General features: G+C 40.2%; 1 protein-coding gene across 1 annotated transcript in view; it reads right to left on the reverse strand.

The window, feature by feature from the left end:
• The window catches only part of SHTN1 (shootin 1), a 46,541-nt gene extending 30,939 nt beyond the window's left edge, over positions 1-15,602 (reverse strand). The window contains exons 1-5 of the mRNA XM_035896899.1: positions 15,508-15,602; positions 13,194-13,362; positions 9,684-9,781; positions 8,638-8,719; positions 6,421-6,515 (exon numbers count right to left, since the gene is read on the reverse strand). Of these exons, the coding sequence (XP_035752792.1) occupies positions 6,421-6,515; positions 8,638-8,719; positions 9,684-9,781; positions 13,194-13,362; positions 15,508-15,594 (531 nt within the window). The 5' untranslated portion in view covers positions 15,595-15,602. The remainder of the gene's footprint in view (positions 1-6,420; positions 6,516-8,637; positions 8,720-9,683; positions 9,782-13,193; positions 13,363-15,507) is intronic.
• Between the last annotated feature and the right edge of the window lie 1,398 nt (positions 15,603-17,000).

Here is a 17,000-nt window from a genome sequence, read left to right on the forward strand (position 1 = left end):
GGGGGGGCACAGGAGGGGGTTGAGAGAGAGACCAAAGAGAGAGTTTCCTAGAGAGTACATCTGTTCACACTTCACATGGCTGTTCTCGGGAAAAAGCTCAATGAAACATCTCAGCTTTGCATCATGCTTCAAAAGGGGTAACATTCAAGCTCAGGACAATTCAAGTACTAACCACTTGGAACTATCCTTGCTAATGCACAGAGTGTGGTACTTGTGAGCATAGAGTTGCTCCAGAAGTTCTGGTTTTACAGTATCCACTCACAGATATAGCACGTTAATGCAAAAGTCCTCACACATTCCCCCAAAAGGTCACAAATGCATCTGGGGAAGAGTTCTTTGGGAGCTCATGTCATCAAGATCCATTACACACAACCTCACGATTAGTGCAGACATCTGATAAGAATGGCAGTAATTCTTCCTAAGTCTTATAAAACTATAGCCACCTTTTATCTTTCATAGAATGTTTTGGGTTGGAAGGGACCCCTAGAGGTCATCTAGACCAATCCCCCTGCAGTGAGCAGGGACACCGCTAACTAGATCAGGTTGCTCAGAGCCCCGTCCAACCTGGTCTTGGATGTTTCCAGGGATGGGGCCCCCACCACCACTCTGGGCAACCTGTTTCAGTGTTTCACTACCCACATTGTAAAGAATTTCTTGCTTATATCCAATCTAAACCTACCCTGCTTCAGTTTAAAACCACTACCCCTTGTCCTGTCACAGCTGGCCCTACTAAAATGATTTTCCCCATCTTTCCTATAGGCCCCCTTTAAGTACTGAAAGGCTGCAATCAGGTCTCCCCGCAGCCTTCTCTTCTCCAGGCTGAACACCCCCAACTCTCTCAGCCTGTCCTCATAGAAGAGGTGCTCCAGCCCTCGGATCATTTTAGCAGACCTCCTCTGGACCCGCTCCAACAGTTCCATGCCCTTTCAGTAAGGGAAGATTCAGTCCCAAATTAAGTAATGTCAGCTGTGCACTGGCCCAGGTACAGGATGGTGGCATTTTGAGGTAAACAAGTCAAATGCAAACATGTTTTGTGCAATAGTTACTTAGAAACACAAACATAGGTATAGTACGCTGTTTTAATGCATCCATAAGTATCGAGAATTGAAGGGGAAGTCAAGGGAAAGATGAATGATGCACATTACAGATTCACTTTATTTTTTCAATCCATCTGGATCATAGCTCCTTTGAATGCAGCCTTTCAACCTCTCAAACCACAAAACTATTTTACAGATAACCATAAGCATTTAGGAAATCCTTCTTTTTTTTCCAGTGTGCATTTTGAGAAAAAGCCTACGCTAGCCTCAAAAGTGAGAGGAACCCCAACAAACCCGCCCAACAGTCTGACACTTCATTTCTATTTATCCAAGACACAGAGGGCAGAAATGAAGCTCAAAGCTAACACTGAGAACACACCGCCTCTTCTCCAGGAGGTTTCCAGAGTAACTTTAGGTGCAAGGGTTGTCTCCATGCCAGCACACACGACAGTAATAAACTGTTCACTTTACAAAATATTGTTGCAAGGCAGGATGTATGCTTAATAAACCATTTATGCCAGATTATTTTGTTAAACTCCTGGGATTTTTACATCACTAAGACTTTCAATTTACTTCCCTCCCTGTGTTCCTCCCCTTTTGGCTTGCTTTGGCTGTATGTATTGTATTTTGCTCATCTTTGTGGAAGAGTGCTTTTCAGGGCTAGCCTCTGTATTATTGCAATGGCCTTCAAGATACTCTCTGCCTTCCTTTGTTTTCTTATAAACTGCTCCACAAAGAGCTGAGAGATCTTAGTGTCTCTTAAAACATGACACTAGAATTCTGGTTAAGCTTGCCAAGATTCCTGTGTTAACAACCCTGTTTTATTCAGGTAGGCACAGATTTTTCCATACCCCCACCCCTTACACACTCTATTTATTTAGTTCTTTTATGCAGATTCCTGTACCTTTCACAATGGATTGTGACTCACTTCAAACCCTCTTTCTTTTTCCTTCCCCCTCTCCACACCACGGCTGACAATATTTACTCAGTTTCTTTAGAACCTCTAAAGAGCATGAATTCTAATGTTTGAAGTTGGATCATTTTTGATTAATTAAATATATATTATGGTGGTGCCAGCAGCATGACTATAATTAAAGCTGTATTGGATTTTTTTTTTAATCAAAAGCTCTGATTTTCAAGTGTTCGCTCACTCCTGTATGCGCTTGCTCCCTCCCTCTCTCGCTCCTTGTCTTTCCTCTCCCCCCATCTGTGTTCGCTCCCGCACACACGCTCACCCACCCATCATCTCTCACACCTGCAGTCCCAATTGCTCACGTTCTGTGGCAAATCCTCCTCACTTGTCAGAAGGGCAGGATGCAAAGGGCATCCCTTCGAAAAGCAGCCCGTGCCAGTCGCTCATCTGGTCTCCTCCCTTCGCAGCCACAGTTCAAGCCCAGGAGGGCAAAGCTAAAAGATGAAGCCATGCTATGGAGAAAGGGGTTTATCTTAATACATGGGCCACCTCCCTCCATCAAGGCAAGCTTCAGATACCTCAGCCCCTTAGGAAGATAACATGCCCACCACCAAACAAGCCCCTCCACAGGCAGTAAGTCCGTATTTCAGTGAGCTAAAAGACACATCTAGGCTGTTTGAGATGTCACAAACAGTACTACAAAACACTAAGATGTGTGGCTCTAATGTCTACGCCGTGGTGCTGTGGTGACACCCACATGTCACCCATGTTACTCAGAGCCCATTTCCTTCCTCAAACTGGTCCAAACAAGTCAAGCACAAAGCACTGAACACAGCGCTGCCCTTTACTCAAATGTATTCCTTGTCTCAACACTGCACAGCTTATCACAACCAACCGTTGTGGCTTCTGCAAAACTCAAGCTAAAATCCAGCAGGATTTTTGCTTTTTCAAGAAACATTTTATGGGGACAGAGAAAACATGTGGCTGATGAAAGAAAGAGCTTTAGCATAATCCAAACAGCTCCTGTAAGCACATCCTAGAAACCTCAGCTCTCAAAACACAGCTGCGACCTTGCAGCATGATCCATGCCAGAGGATACTCACACAACCTCACCCAGGCATAAAGGTTTGCTGTGTGGATGCAGTTGTGGGCCAGAGCCTGGGTCTCTTAGTGTCTCAGGTCACTCAAGGGACACCGCCCGTGTGAAACCAGGACAATAATAACAGATTTTTAAAGTAATTTGAAATGCTACTAGTTCCCCAAACACAAGTGAGCAATGCCTTTGTCATCACGTGCTCCTGTATTGTAAAAACCTTTCCAAAAATCTTTCTGAATAGCATGATACAAAAGGAAGAGAAGTAGGTACACAAAGTAAAGACTAACGCAGGCCTGAAGCTCACTGTTGTAATGACTCCATTTTGGACTGGAGAACTTCATGGAATGAAAAGCCTCAACTAGAGAGCTATGTTGTCAACCTGCAACAACAGGGGCCCATATTTTCGGAAGACACAACAGCTAAATAATGACAAAAACCAAGCAAGAAGTACTTGTTTGCAAATAATCAGCATTTCTTTGGCACTGTACTTAATAGCTTGCCTGTCAGTTTGTTATTCAAATACAAAAAGTACTTTAAATAATCCTCTTTCAAAACGTATAGCTGTCTGAATATCACAGTTATGAATCTAAACAGAAGAAACATTCTGGGCCCAGAGTATCAAATAATACTCTTTTATGATCTGAAAACCAGCTTAACTATGCATTTATAAATTACTCATTTCTGAGAGATGTAAGACCTTTACATACAATCTTCTGTTGTCAGCTAATGAACAGAAGCACATAATTGTTCTGCACTTCAGAAGATAAAGCAAAGCAACAGTATGAGATGCAAGATAGATAGTGTAATAATGCACGTTAAATGAACATGCTTAACATTCTTAGAAATATGTTTTCTGAAAAAAACAGTTCTGAAGATATTACAGTCAACAAACATCGCTAATAAAACAATAAAGACAGCACTGTCTCAGGAGGTTTAAAAAAAAACCCAAAAGTGCATTATAAATATAGCTAACATGGAAGTATGGGTAATGAACAAATCCAGGTATCCTAAAATTTAAAAATAGTTGCAAGAAGGTAACATTTTATAGCACGTACTGGTAACAGTCTTGAAAAAATCCAAATGAATACTTAATAAACAGGCAATATTTTGTTTAACAACTTTTGGTCACTGAAAAATGTCTCTACCTTTAAGAAATTTGAATGGAATTTGCAGATCTCATTTTTATTTCTGAAAAACCCCAGCGAGCCTTTGATCAAAATGTAAATGGCCCAATGGCACCAAAGCCACGGCAAAGTGCAGTTCTGCTCAGCAGAGGAATTTGGGCTGTATCCCACAAAGCTCTGTAGAAGTGGGGTTTGGAGGAGGCTGCATGTGGTTTCAGAAATCACTCCTCTCAGTTGATGTCTCTCCCACATCTTTTGACATTAACAGCATTCTGAAAAGTCCATCTCTATACTTAAAATTTGGGAGTTAACAGGACATTTTAATACTTAGTAAATAGTTTTCATTTCTATCATTTCTTATTCCTTCGGGGGGGAAACGTGCCATCTGCTCTAGCTTTGCCTGAAGGACAGTTACATTTCCAACACGTGGCAGAAATAGTGACAACAACAGGCAGGAGACTGCAGGTACGTGTATATGTACAAGCTATATAGATTTATAAATTTAATTCAATTACAATTTGACTCATCGAATGATTAAAGCTTCAATAGTGGAACTAGCAAGCAGTAGCTTATCTAAAGCTAGGTTATCCCATATACCTGTATGAATGAGAAAGAATCCGCCAACGCTTAATACACTTGAATTTGCAAATACTCCTTTAGGGTGAGCACCCAACCCTGTTACCTAAATGCAGATTCTCCTACTAACGGAAAGAGAAATTGATCTGTACCTAGAAGTTACTGGGTTTCTGCCAAGCTAGCTCCTTCAATAGGTTTCCCAAAGGGTCAACGGGTTGACCTTGCAAAGGAAAGAACAGGAATGAAGGTGGAATGAAGAGAAAGAGAACCAGTACCCTTGGCCCAGGTGCCCTGAAGTTCTCCACCCTGTGCACATGGCATGGAGCAAGAGAGCTCTTAGACACAAGAAAGTGAATGCAAGCAACATCTGGGTCTAATTCCTTACCCCTAGCTTCCAAATTTTCAAATTTGTTTACAGTTTATCTCAAAACCACACACACCCCCCCATTTGTTTCATTTTAAGTGTTGCTATATGATTCTGTTTATATCCATAACACTCAAATACCCAGCAGAACCCCACAAGATTAATAGAACACAGCAAGCATATTCACCATTTTCTATAGAGGTTCAAAATGTTTGTATGTCCTTAGTTACAATCACTGACAGGAGTTATCAAATACATTTTTTTTTCATTTTGTGAGAAAGAAACAGCAGAAGTAAAGACAAAAAGCAAAAGAGCTCTCTATTCAGACGAAGCTGACTTCCTGACCTAAATATCTGCTTGCTGGCAGCCATGGTTTCAAAATCTAAAATCCACTTCATATCAGATGTTTCCCTTATTTACAATATTTCAATACTGATGACTCATGTAATTTTGATACATAACAGTTTTCTTTAAAGCTGACCTCCCTGAAAAATGATTACTTGGGAAGCTCGACTTTTATTGAAGGAAATATTGAGGCATGGCTTGGGATAGAAAAGCTTGAAAATATAACCCAAGTGCAGAGCTCTCAAAACGCAGAGTGCAAACAGAAAAAGAACGTGAGAGAAAAAACAAACCAAAAATAAACTCATGATTTTATAGGGCTTTGGTCTATCAACAGAATGAGTTTGTCAGCATGTTCTAAGGCAAACATTGCCAGTCACAAGACATCAGAGCAACCACCAGCCACTCCATAATGCCACCCAGTAACTCATTTTCCTCTCTGGGAGTTTATACCTTTTCTAGAAAATAGAAACAGATTTTTTCAGCTTAAATGCTCCATGCAGCATGTTACTCAAAATGCGTATGTTAAATAGCAGCCAAACTTGCACAAACCTCAATTAAGATTGTATTTTGCAATGCTTTTTTTGTGAGATCACATATTTTTCAGGAAAAAACACAGTGCTTCAAATTATATCACTACAAGGGCAGCTAATCCTTCCCAGATCCAAGCACTACATATACCACATTGAAATGCTGTGGCTGACTAAGCCCATTATAAATTTAAAGGCTTGCTTTAAAAGGGGAAAGAGGTAAGACTGCATGGATAATTCTGAAGTGCTTTATAAATGCTGTTGAAATAGTAAACCCATTTTACGGATGAAGTACAGATGTTAGCTAAGTAGTATGTGGACATTCAAAGACATCTTTTGTACAAGAGCTGGGAATTGAAATCAAGTCATCTAAGCTGGTAGGTTTTGCCCAGTTGCAATGTCTTCATTTCACAACATCCCTTTTTCTTGATTACTCACCTCTTGTGCAAACGACTCTGCTTTCTTCCGCAGGTTCTTTTCCAGTTCGAAGTTTACATGAAGCTCTTCATATTCCTCTACTGCCAGCACAGACACTGTTCATAAGAATAAAACAAGATCAGAAGTGAAAGTGGAATGGATCAAAATAAGAAGAAAATACTGATTGATTTACCCAGATAAGCTGTTATTTCCCAGTACCATGAATCCTTGAATGAAGGTGTAACCTAGTTTTACATTTCTGTATATGGCCCACTTGGCAATGTTTGTCCTGTTTGCTCTAAACCCCACCATGTATATATGCACAATTACTGACCTGAATAGAGTAATACTCCTCCTGCCTAGACTCAAAATCTCCAGTAACAGGCATCATGTAGCACAGATGGTATTTTGCCTCTTTTGCCTCAAGACAGCCTTGCTGAACCTATCAAAGATTACTATGTTATTTTGGAGGCACCTCTATTTGCCCACCTGGTTTGAATGAGGCTTGATGTGTCCCTTTACAACAGAGATTTAAAGGAGCCTTGAGAAGAAACAGTGCAATTTTGTGTTGCCTGTATTTAAACTGTGCTCACAAAAGCAAGGCTCATATAGGCGGCTAAAGCAAACCAGGGGGCATGCTTCCCCAAACCATTCTGAACAGGCCTCAATCCAGGACAGCATCGTTTGTAAGTACTCAAGTATAATTTATTCTTAACATGTCTCAGTGATCACTTGCATTCTCTTGATAAGCTTTAGCTCTTACTGGCTGAAGACCAGTTTACAGGATGATGACATTGGATTTCTAACACCACCATACACAAGTTCCTTGCTTTTTTGGAGACAAGCATTTAAAGCATTAAGATAAGAGTTTTTAAAGCTATGTACAGTAAGTGGTACTTTAGACAGCGGGATATACATCCCAGCCCACCTGACTCTCAAAATTATGTTGATACAAAAAAAAACAAAACAAAAAAACCCACAATCAAAAATGACCAAAAAACCCACAAAAAACCTAACAAACAACCCACATGCTTAGAAAGATTTAAGATAAATTCAACAACTCCGACTGAAGTATATTGATCACACAGCCCCAAGACAGTGCCGCACAGACATAGAATATAGTAGGTACTGAATAGATGCTTTGGTAGCTCATTTCAAGCATACAAAACAATCTCGCTTTATGTTGCCTGTGCATTAGGACCTAGCCTGGCATAGCTCCTCCTTCCTGGAAAACAGACAAATGTGAAACAAGGGTTCTTTTTTTGATCATGCTTAGAAAAAAGAAACTTCTCATCTGCCACACTATCCCATCAAAAGCTTCTTCAAGCTGATCTGTCTAATCAACCTATCTGAAGTTTGGTGTTTTAAGAATCTTCAAGTACTGCCTGTCAGAGGCTTAAGCAATGCAGACACATGGAAGAGGTAAGAGATGAACACTTGGTGGAAGCTTACAGGCCCTGCTGTACCTTGGCCAGACTCGTTGTCTTCCACTTCAGGAAAATGTGAAATAGCCGACAAGACTTTTAACCAAGCTTTTTTTAATTTTACAAGGCTAAATAAGCAACAAGAGAAAAGGGCACAGTATTCCAAGGCACTAAAATCTTTCCCCTCCACTCTAAACTTCTTTCAGGTCAACTATTTCTCGTGTGGAAGCACTCACTTTCATTAAGCAAAAGCTTTCCTTTTCTGAGCCTTATCTCTTTTTAGACTTTCCCTGCCCTGGTTTTACCACTCATCTCTTTCCAGTAAAGGAAAGCACCTGCTTTCCTTCCATAACATGGAAATCCTATTTAACTTGTTCCCAGTACTCTTGCCTTTTCCTCATCACCCTCTGAATATAAAATCAGTTGCTCCTAAGTCTTTGGATATTCAAAACTATTAGCTATGTCCCAACTAAAAGGAAGGCCGATGTAATGATTTTGGAAAATAGGAGATTAGGGTTCAAACTCCATCTCTGTGAAGGACTGCCTTCCTGCCCTGTTTGCCTCTCATGCCACAGAGCAAAAAGTTTTCCTATTCTCACATTCAACTTGCTATTTACACTGTCACGTTTTCCTGGAGTAGAGATAGCCTAGAATAATCTGCGTGTTTACGCAATGCCTCCAGCAACAAGGCCAAGCGTCAGATCTGGACCACAGTCACTGTTCTGTAACCTATTCTTTGTACTACAACATAAAAGCCCTGAAGCTTCTGCAAAGGATGTAGCAAACTGTTATAGAACCTGCTGAGACCACACACCTCTGTTACATTTCTCCAACAGTTTTTGCTGCTTATTAACTTCTGTTGTCAAAACAGCCTTTTCTTCTTTCACTTTATTCACCTAGAGAAGTACAAAGAACAAATCAAAAACAAGAGTATTTTAGTTACTGGCATAAGGCATATAGCAAGACATAATGCAAGCAATTTTTGCTTTCAGTAATTCTGTTTCTTAGGTTTGGCTTGATCTTAGGGTTTCCAGTGGGATAGAAAGCATTTTTACCCCAACTTACGCAACTATAACAGATGGCATTAGAGGGTTGTGAACTAATCCTTCACATGGGGCTCCCATGGCCCATTCGCATGGCACGTACGAGTCACAGCTGCAAATATAACATCTTTGGAACCTTTCAGGATGAGCACTTGGTTTCAAAGTTAGTAGCTTGCCCTTGACTGTTTGCATTATAATATAGTCAGGCTGCTGTTTTGGTTTTTTTCCTGGGCTCTGTTTATTGTCCAAGAGCTGTCAGCTGTGTCTTTCTGAATCCAAGTGTTGCGTAGACAGGAAGAGCCACTAAGTCCTGATTTGCATCAGTACATGGCTTATCCAGTTTTCAAGCAGGAATGAAGCTCTGCTGGCTCAAAAAGCCAATTTGCTGGTCTAATTACCATGACATGGCACTGTCAATGGCTAAACTCAAGGATATGCTCGATGAAGTAGCACCAGTGATTAAACTGGACATTCTCCAAAAGTATTTCTTGCACATCCACAGGTTTAGGGAAATCAAAAAAACCCCACAGGCTGTGATGGGTGAGGGGCTGTCAGGAAGGGGAGATGAGAGTAATAATAGGGGCGTTAGAACAGGTCATGTAAAGTCATTGCCAGCAACAGCAGCAGACTGGACTCTGACGTAGAAGGCCCCTTCTAGGCGTATGCCTTAAGTGCTCCATCATATGGGCTGGCTGGCAGGACTCGCGATTAGATAGTATTCAATTAACTTCACAACTGAGTGTTTTTAGCAAAATTAGATACAAAAAGTACTGACTACACGCTAACGTGGTCTCGCCTTCCATGGTACAATACATACTTCTTCAATTACTTCCACAAGTTTGCACCTCAGGTTTTCCAGTTCAATGGTTAAGGTCTTCTTTTCCTCATGAACAGATATGATTTGATCTCGCAGCTCTACGGTGTGAGGAAGGAAATGAAAAATATATTTTATTCTTGGAAGAAAACAACAAAGGAAATGTCATAGCAATGCAACTACAGTCGAGTATGAAACACCTGAACTGCATACAAAGCATCACTTCTATTCAAGGTACATCCTCAATAATTTAGGAACTTTGTGTAAGTGTCAAGTAACAGATCTGCAACTGGGCCACAGTTTCAGATTCACTCTATCGAGGTAAGCTGCCTTGTTCAGTCCTGCCGCCTTTATTTGCATTCTGAATGATTCATTTCCTGCTATAATGGGGCCAATCCTGCCACCGCAGAGTATCCTCAGTCCTACCCAGGAGACTCACATCACAGAGACGCTAGGACTCTAGGTAGCAGAAAGCAATTTTTAATAGGCGTCCTTTAAAACAAATTAATGCACTTCAATTCTTTTTGGATCATGAGTTCTTGTCACAAGGGAAATAAACAAAACAACAGGCAGTTAATAGTTGGGAGGTTTTCACTGAAGAAATTGTCCTGAACAGCTGCCAATTTATGGTGTTTGTAACATTATGTGAACAGAGTCAGAATATAACCTTTACTGATGAAGAGCTAATGCTTGTAATTTTCCCCTCAGAATTTCTGTTCCTTAATTATCAAAATATGAAATAAATTAAATTCACAATGGAATAAAACATTTGATTATAATCACTTCTTAACAGGAGATCAGTTTGCATACATAATATATCAAGGTTTAGGTTAACATAACACCACAAAAATATAAATTTATTGATATATATTAGCTTTCAGTAAGTGCTCTCATTCCCCACCTGCTTCCACTATTTCATAGCACTGCTGTTCGTTGAATACCAGCCACGAGTTAAGAAAATTGTTGCTAATCAATTGCAGATGATGATGACATGCTGGATGTCATTCTGTTTGATCTCACGTTCTGAAAATGTTAACTCTCCCCCAGCCCCCACTTCCCTTTCCCCCCCAATTAAGGAGCCTCAAGTTTATTTTTCTCCAAATTAAAGGCACACACATTCTAAAGTAAATAAAAAGACCTGTTTTCCCAGAAGATTCTTGAACCAAATCATCTGGTTTATGGACTTGTGCTTTCCAGTGAAATTAGTGAGGAAAAAAAGTCTTGCTGACATTTGTGGTAACTGGATTAAGTCAGGTTTTACAATACAAACATCAACCTCATTATCCAGAGAAGGCATATCCATATACCTAAATCTTTAAAAATGTGTACAAGAAATGTTCCTTTTCAGGTACAGGGTGTACACTAAACTGCTTGACCAACACAGCTGAGTTTTCAGTTCTTGTTATATCCAAAGGACAGCTAAAAAGAAAAAGAAAACCCAAAACCTCTTAATGAACTTCAGGTACTGCTCTGAGACCACTCTACACTTCCATTAGGAACTACAGTTTTACTACCATCTTTACCTAATGTATGAGATACCTTCCTCTTTTTTTTTTTTTTTTTCTGAGTTACAAAATTTTACCCCTTTAATAAATGAGAGGGTGTTAATCATAGAATCATTTAATGGGAAAAGACCTTTAAGATCAAGTCCAACCATATCTGTCCACTACTAAACCATGTCTCTAAGCTCCTAGTCTATCCATTTTTTAAATACCTCCAGGGATAGGGACTCCACCGCTCCCCTGGCAATCAAAGAGCCTCAATACTGTACTACCTTATTTGTATATCCTTACAGAAAAGTGGTGGGAGGGAAGGAATCATTCCAAGAAACATCTATTATTTTGTTGAACGGTGAGAAGGCCAAAAGACTTCCAAGATCCCCAACACAAACCACAAACGTTTGGAATCACAAACACACACAGAAGAGCAGATTTCACCTTGGGCAACACTGCAAAATGTTAAGGGATTTTTGAAAACACCTCTTTCATTGTATGTAGCCTTTCACTTAGCGAGTAATCCAAGATATAACTTCAGATTTTCCCCTGAAGACAAACGCCATGCAGCTTTGCTTAGGCTAACGACACAGCCCTGATTCTGCCTGTTGGTACATCTTGCCAGATCCCTCTGCTACCATATACAAACGCACTTCTCGCCAGGCACAGGGATGGAATATCTTCTCCTACAGCAAATGGGACGCCAACGTTTTTAAATATACTCCGCACTTGTAAAGGTAAGGTCATTAACATTTAATAACAAGGCCAGAGAGAGGAGAAGCAGCCAGGAGTTCTAAATCCTTTGCAACATGCCACATTTCATTCTTTAATAAATACTTCATCAAGACAGAAAACATATGCATCGGAGCCTTTCCAAAGTATTTCTCCCATTTGACCCTGCTACCCTCCTAACCACATTCTCCTCTGTTCTGCAGTCAGTCTTTGCTCTCTTTAAATGTATCCTTGACATCTTTTCTCCAAGGCAGGAGGAACTCCAGACTCTTATTTCCAATTCAGATGTGTTGCGTGGTGTGGATCATGTTGTTCTCTGCCTCTTTTCCTACATCTATAGGATGGAAAACTGCTTATTACAGAAGGGTACTACGACATCTTATTTCTGGGGTGGGATTTTTTTTTTAAAGCATTTTTACAACACTTGTTCTTTTTTCTCAGTGATACTTTGTACCACTTCACTGAGGCTGCTGCATTCAAACAGAAAACAATTAACAAGGTCAGGCTGAAAGTTCAGGACAGCTGTACTTAGACATCATTTGCTATGGTAACTTACTATCAGAAAAAAGTGAAAGTTTTTTTTTTTTTTAAAAGTGAACCACAATCTCTTTCTGTTGCCAGATGCAGAATGTGGGCATTCCCCCTTTTTGGAATGCATACAGAATCACGATGACTTTACCACAGAGTTAGACGAGAAGGGAAAGCAGATTTTGGATTACAGAAATACAAACTGCTTTTCAAAAAAGAACCAGAAATTTCTTAATAAAACAGATTTCTCTTGTCAATGTATTTCCATGTTCCCAAGCTTTGTTGTTTTAGCCAGTACAACAGTCTCTTTTTAAGCTGCTGTTTGGTCACATCTCTGGAATATGAATGAAGTTTGCGCATACAAAGGTACATAATGGAAATAGAAATGGAGCTTACAAGCTCTGAAATTGCAGTTGAAGCAATACTGAGGTGAACCTGTCCTTCTGCTTAATTTTTATTTTGTTAAGGATCTAAGGAAATATTTCTTTTACTGACTCAGTAACATTGAATCCTCTTAGCTGTATATATCTCATTTTCCTATTGCATTGTAACTTACTTTGCAGGCTGTATATAGACCATATACGTTACACAGTATCACTACAAGCCTACCATGTTCTTACAGTGTTTCCTGGAAATCCTTTGACAACCACTCTCAGCAGCATGATTCAGAGCCAGACGGATCTCTGGTCCAAACCAAGACTGCCATTCTTTAGACAGCCTTTCTCTTGTATGGTGGTGCAGGCTCAGCCACAACGCTCACCTTTTATTTGCTGCTGACAGTGCATAGAATTGCATGATCCAGAGTTAGCTTCTGTATCTGTGGATGAATCATCTTCATCAATGTTAATCTCTTCAGTGATGATTTCTGGCCCCAGTTTTGCCATATAAAGCATACTAATTCTTTTCAAGGTCTTATTTTCTTTGTTCAGCTGAAAATTGAGAAGCACAAACAGTAAGAAGCTAGTTTGTCTTTAAGCTGCAGTGCCAAAAAAATTTAAAAGATCTATCAAAGAAGTAAGACAAAGTGACACTAGATTAAATGCTCCATTCAACATCAAAATGGTCTGAAGATGGGAAGCTTGTCCTCTTTCTCCTCTGAGGAAGCTTGAATTCAACATGAAGCTTCATCCATGGCCTTCTGTCCTCTCTGGTACTTCTGACTAACAAATAACCTGTGCAGGTCCAAATCAAATCAACTACCAAGCTTACTTAATGCTACACATTCTCTGTGATAGCTGCTTCAGCTCCGTACCCTTAACCATGTACCAGTATCAACAGGAGCCCTAACTGAATAACCTGAAAAAGGGCCTGTGTTCCTGAAAGCTCATCTGGTTTTGCCAGCTATATCAGTTGGGCCAAATAAAAACTCTTACCTCCTCCTATGCCCTTATTTTACTTATAAACTACAAACACCACAAATACTATACTCCCAGTCACAGCAGAATTACCTCAAAATTCTTTTGAATTATTTTCAATTGTCAGGAATTATTACTGTAGAGTCAATATATGTCAGATGAAAGCCATATCGTAAACCAATTCTTTACGGGTCAAACCACAAGTCAGAAACCACTCTGTCTAGATGCTTAAACACATGCCTGATTGGTGAACGATACAGAAGAGTTTCTGTAACACATCTCCACCTTAACCAAGGCGCCAAGAAAAACTGAACAATGGGGACTGCTGGAAGTGTTTCACTCTTACCACTTCTTTCACTGTCCTGCATCTAGGCACCCCATGCCAGCAGCTCTCAGCAAGCTCAGCACAGCGTCAGGGGTGTTCAGGCACATCCTGGGGTGACTGCCCAAGCACCAGCCAAGGATTTCCTGCATTTAGGCCTAAGAATGAAGCCCAGTTTTCTACTCATGACGTATGACATGTTAAAGTCAACACGCACTTCAGAAGTCCAATATTTACTGAATATACTATATATAAAGTCCAATATACTGAACAGTCAGACTGACCCTGACGTTTTACCTAAGCAATCACCTTTGATCCCCTCTTTCCTCAGCCCCACCAGCTACGGGAGATTTATTCAAGAACTTCTTCATCTCACTCCTGAAGAATGAAACGGAGCAAGCGGGAAGGGTGGTGTAAGGAACCTTATTTAGTCAGCTCACAGCAATAGACAAAGCAGATTTGGCAAAGCAGCCCCATGGGGGAAAAGCTAGTCTTTGAACTGCCCCTGTACGTGCATTACAGGAAAAGTGCAGAGAAGAAGAAAAGTTGCATAAATGCATTCATTTTCTTACTTATATGCTGATTGTCTATCTTACGAATTCTAATATAGTGTCATTATGCAAACAATTAAGTAAATACCTCCAGAAAGTACATTGCTAATGCATCTAAATTAAAGTGATTTCTTGCTGGTGTGATTTTTACCATATCTAAGGATGTACTTTGGGCAGGGGATGGGGAGGGGAAAAAAAATAAAAAAAGAAAAAAAAAAGGCCGTCGGCATTGCTAATGAAATTTGGTTCAAAATTGCTGTAATCCATTTTCTGATGAAGTGGCTCAGATGCATTTTACAGAACCAAAAATATATAACAGAGAGATAAAAACATTCTTTAATAATAATGCACTTCTGATGAGATGGAATATAGAAAATTACACACTTGCTAAATTCATCAGACTAGACGCAATCAACAGAGCAGCGGAGGTCACCTTTCCCCTGCCCTCGCTTTGCTTTCATAAACAATCACTTGAAATGTAATGCAGTGGTTGACTTTTTCCATTTGATTTAGACACCAAAATGCTCATTATTGTTTTATATCTCACACAGGACAGTTCTAAAACTTGTTTTCCATTTAGCCTAAACACATATAAAAACTAGATATCAAGATGCTGGTCCACGACTTACTGCTCCAAAATAGAAACTAAATTAAAACTGGTATTTTTTTCTTTAAGGAAGGAATTGTATTTCACATCTCGCACATGGCTTATAGTTTTTGCTACTTCAAAACAATTTTACAGATCCGCAAGATTATACAAAAACATATATGGTACATGTATACAATCTCAAGTTAAAAAAATAAAAAGGAAATTGGATGAAACAGAATCACCATCATTCTTCTCACCTTAGAAGCCAAAGCCTCAGCACTTTCACGGCACGTCTTCTCAATTTCAAGATGGTTCTGAATACAGTTTACTTCCTCAATAACCATGTGAGAAACTAGGGGAAGAGTTTAAAAATTAGTCACTATTTTCCTGCATTTGACACATGCATCTGACACATGCGTCCCATGATCAGAAATATTACATCTTTATCTGTTAACTTTCTATGTAAGCATTTCAAATACAGGGAAGTACGTACTTAGCCTCCATGGATAGGAACTGTTGAGAACACTGAATATCTGGTTCATTGCTTTAAGCAACTGTCTTAAGCTATGTCTGAGAACTGAACATAAACTTACAGAAGTAGAAGGCCAGCAGGAACCTCCCCAACTACTGTCATTCACCATCTTTATTTCATTAACACTTGAGGAATCAGAGTAAGACCACTAGGATTGTCCCTTCAGATTGCCATCATAATCCTATTGAAAATTTGGTACGGATGCTGTTTTCAGAAGATTGGAACCTTGATATTTGTAAACTGTTAGATTAACTCAGGTGTCCCACAAAGATTATTTTCACCTTCTGGTCTTCAGGTTTATATGGTATTTTAAGTATCATCACACTTGCTAAACACACTGTACAAGAAGAGCTGCAGAATGGACATACAGCACAGGACCGGGGCAAGTTTAGTAAGAAATGGAGAAAGGAGTTAAGTGACCAAAGCCTCCATATTTGTAGTGCCACCTACTCCACTGAAGCCAAATCATTAGCACAGCACAGTTCCTTCTTCCGGTTCTGCCCCATCAGCTTCAACGCTAGCTGCAGTGGCTGGGATACACCCTGATGGATGCAATCCTGATGGAAACTCAATGCTGCTTGGCCTAATTTTTGACAACCTCAGCTGAACAACCCAAGTTCTGTATTGCTATATGGCTGTAATGGCTGAACTATTTCTTACTTGAAGTCTCTCTGTGCTTGAGCATGGCCTAAAGTAAGCCCTGTGGTGTCACACCCTGCCTTCACAGTTCTACACAGGTTCATCCACCAGCATACACACATGGACACACACAGTCTTCCCTGAGACCAGGGCCAAGAGTGAGCTGCCTGACTGCATCTGAAATACATATCTGTGCTACTGTATTTGATGTCACAGCTGGCAGAGCAAGAGAGAGCTTTGCACTTACAGCATCCGTATTACCGCAGTGGGCATGCATCACTGTATCGAAGATACGCAATATTCCTAGAGTGACCAAAAATCTTATTTTGTGACCAGGATACCAATGTGAGTTAGAGACGTTTAAAAGCACAGATGCATTTTGGCTTGCAATTCTTCTCAAATTCCAGCAGTACATGGGTACTTAACCAGTGCTGAAAGTCATCTTCTAAGTGACAAGCTTCAAGCCACACAGGGGATCTGGAGCAAAAAAGGAAACCCAACAAGAGTTTCCCGTTTCTCAGGCTAGCACCTTGCTCATTGACGCAACTCCTCCTTGGCTCCTGGCACCCTTATTCATCC

Source organism: Egretta garzetta, unplaced genomic scaffold (genome assembly GCF_000687185.1).
Source record: "Egretta garzetta isolate BGI_Z169 unplaced genomic scaffold, ASM68718v1 scaffold486, whole genome shotgun sequence".
NCBI lineage: Eukaryota > Metazoa > Chordata > Aves > Pelecaniformes > Ardeidae > Egretta > Egretta garzetta.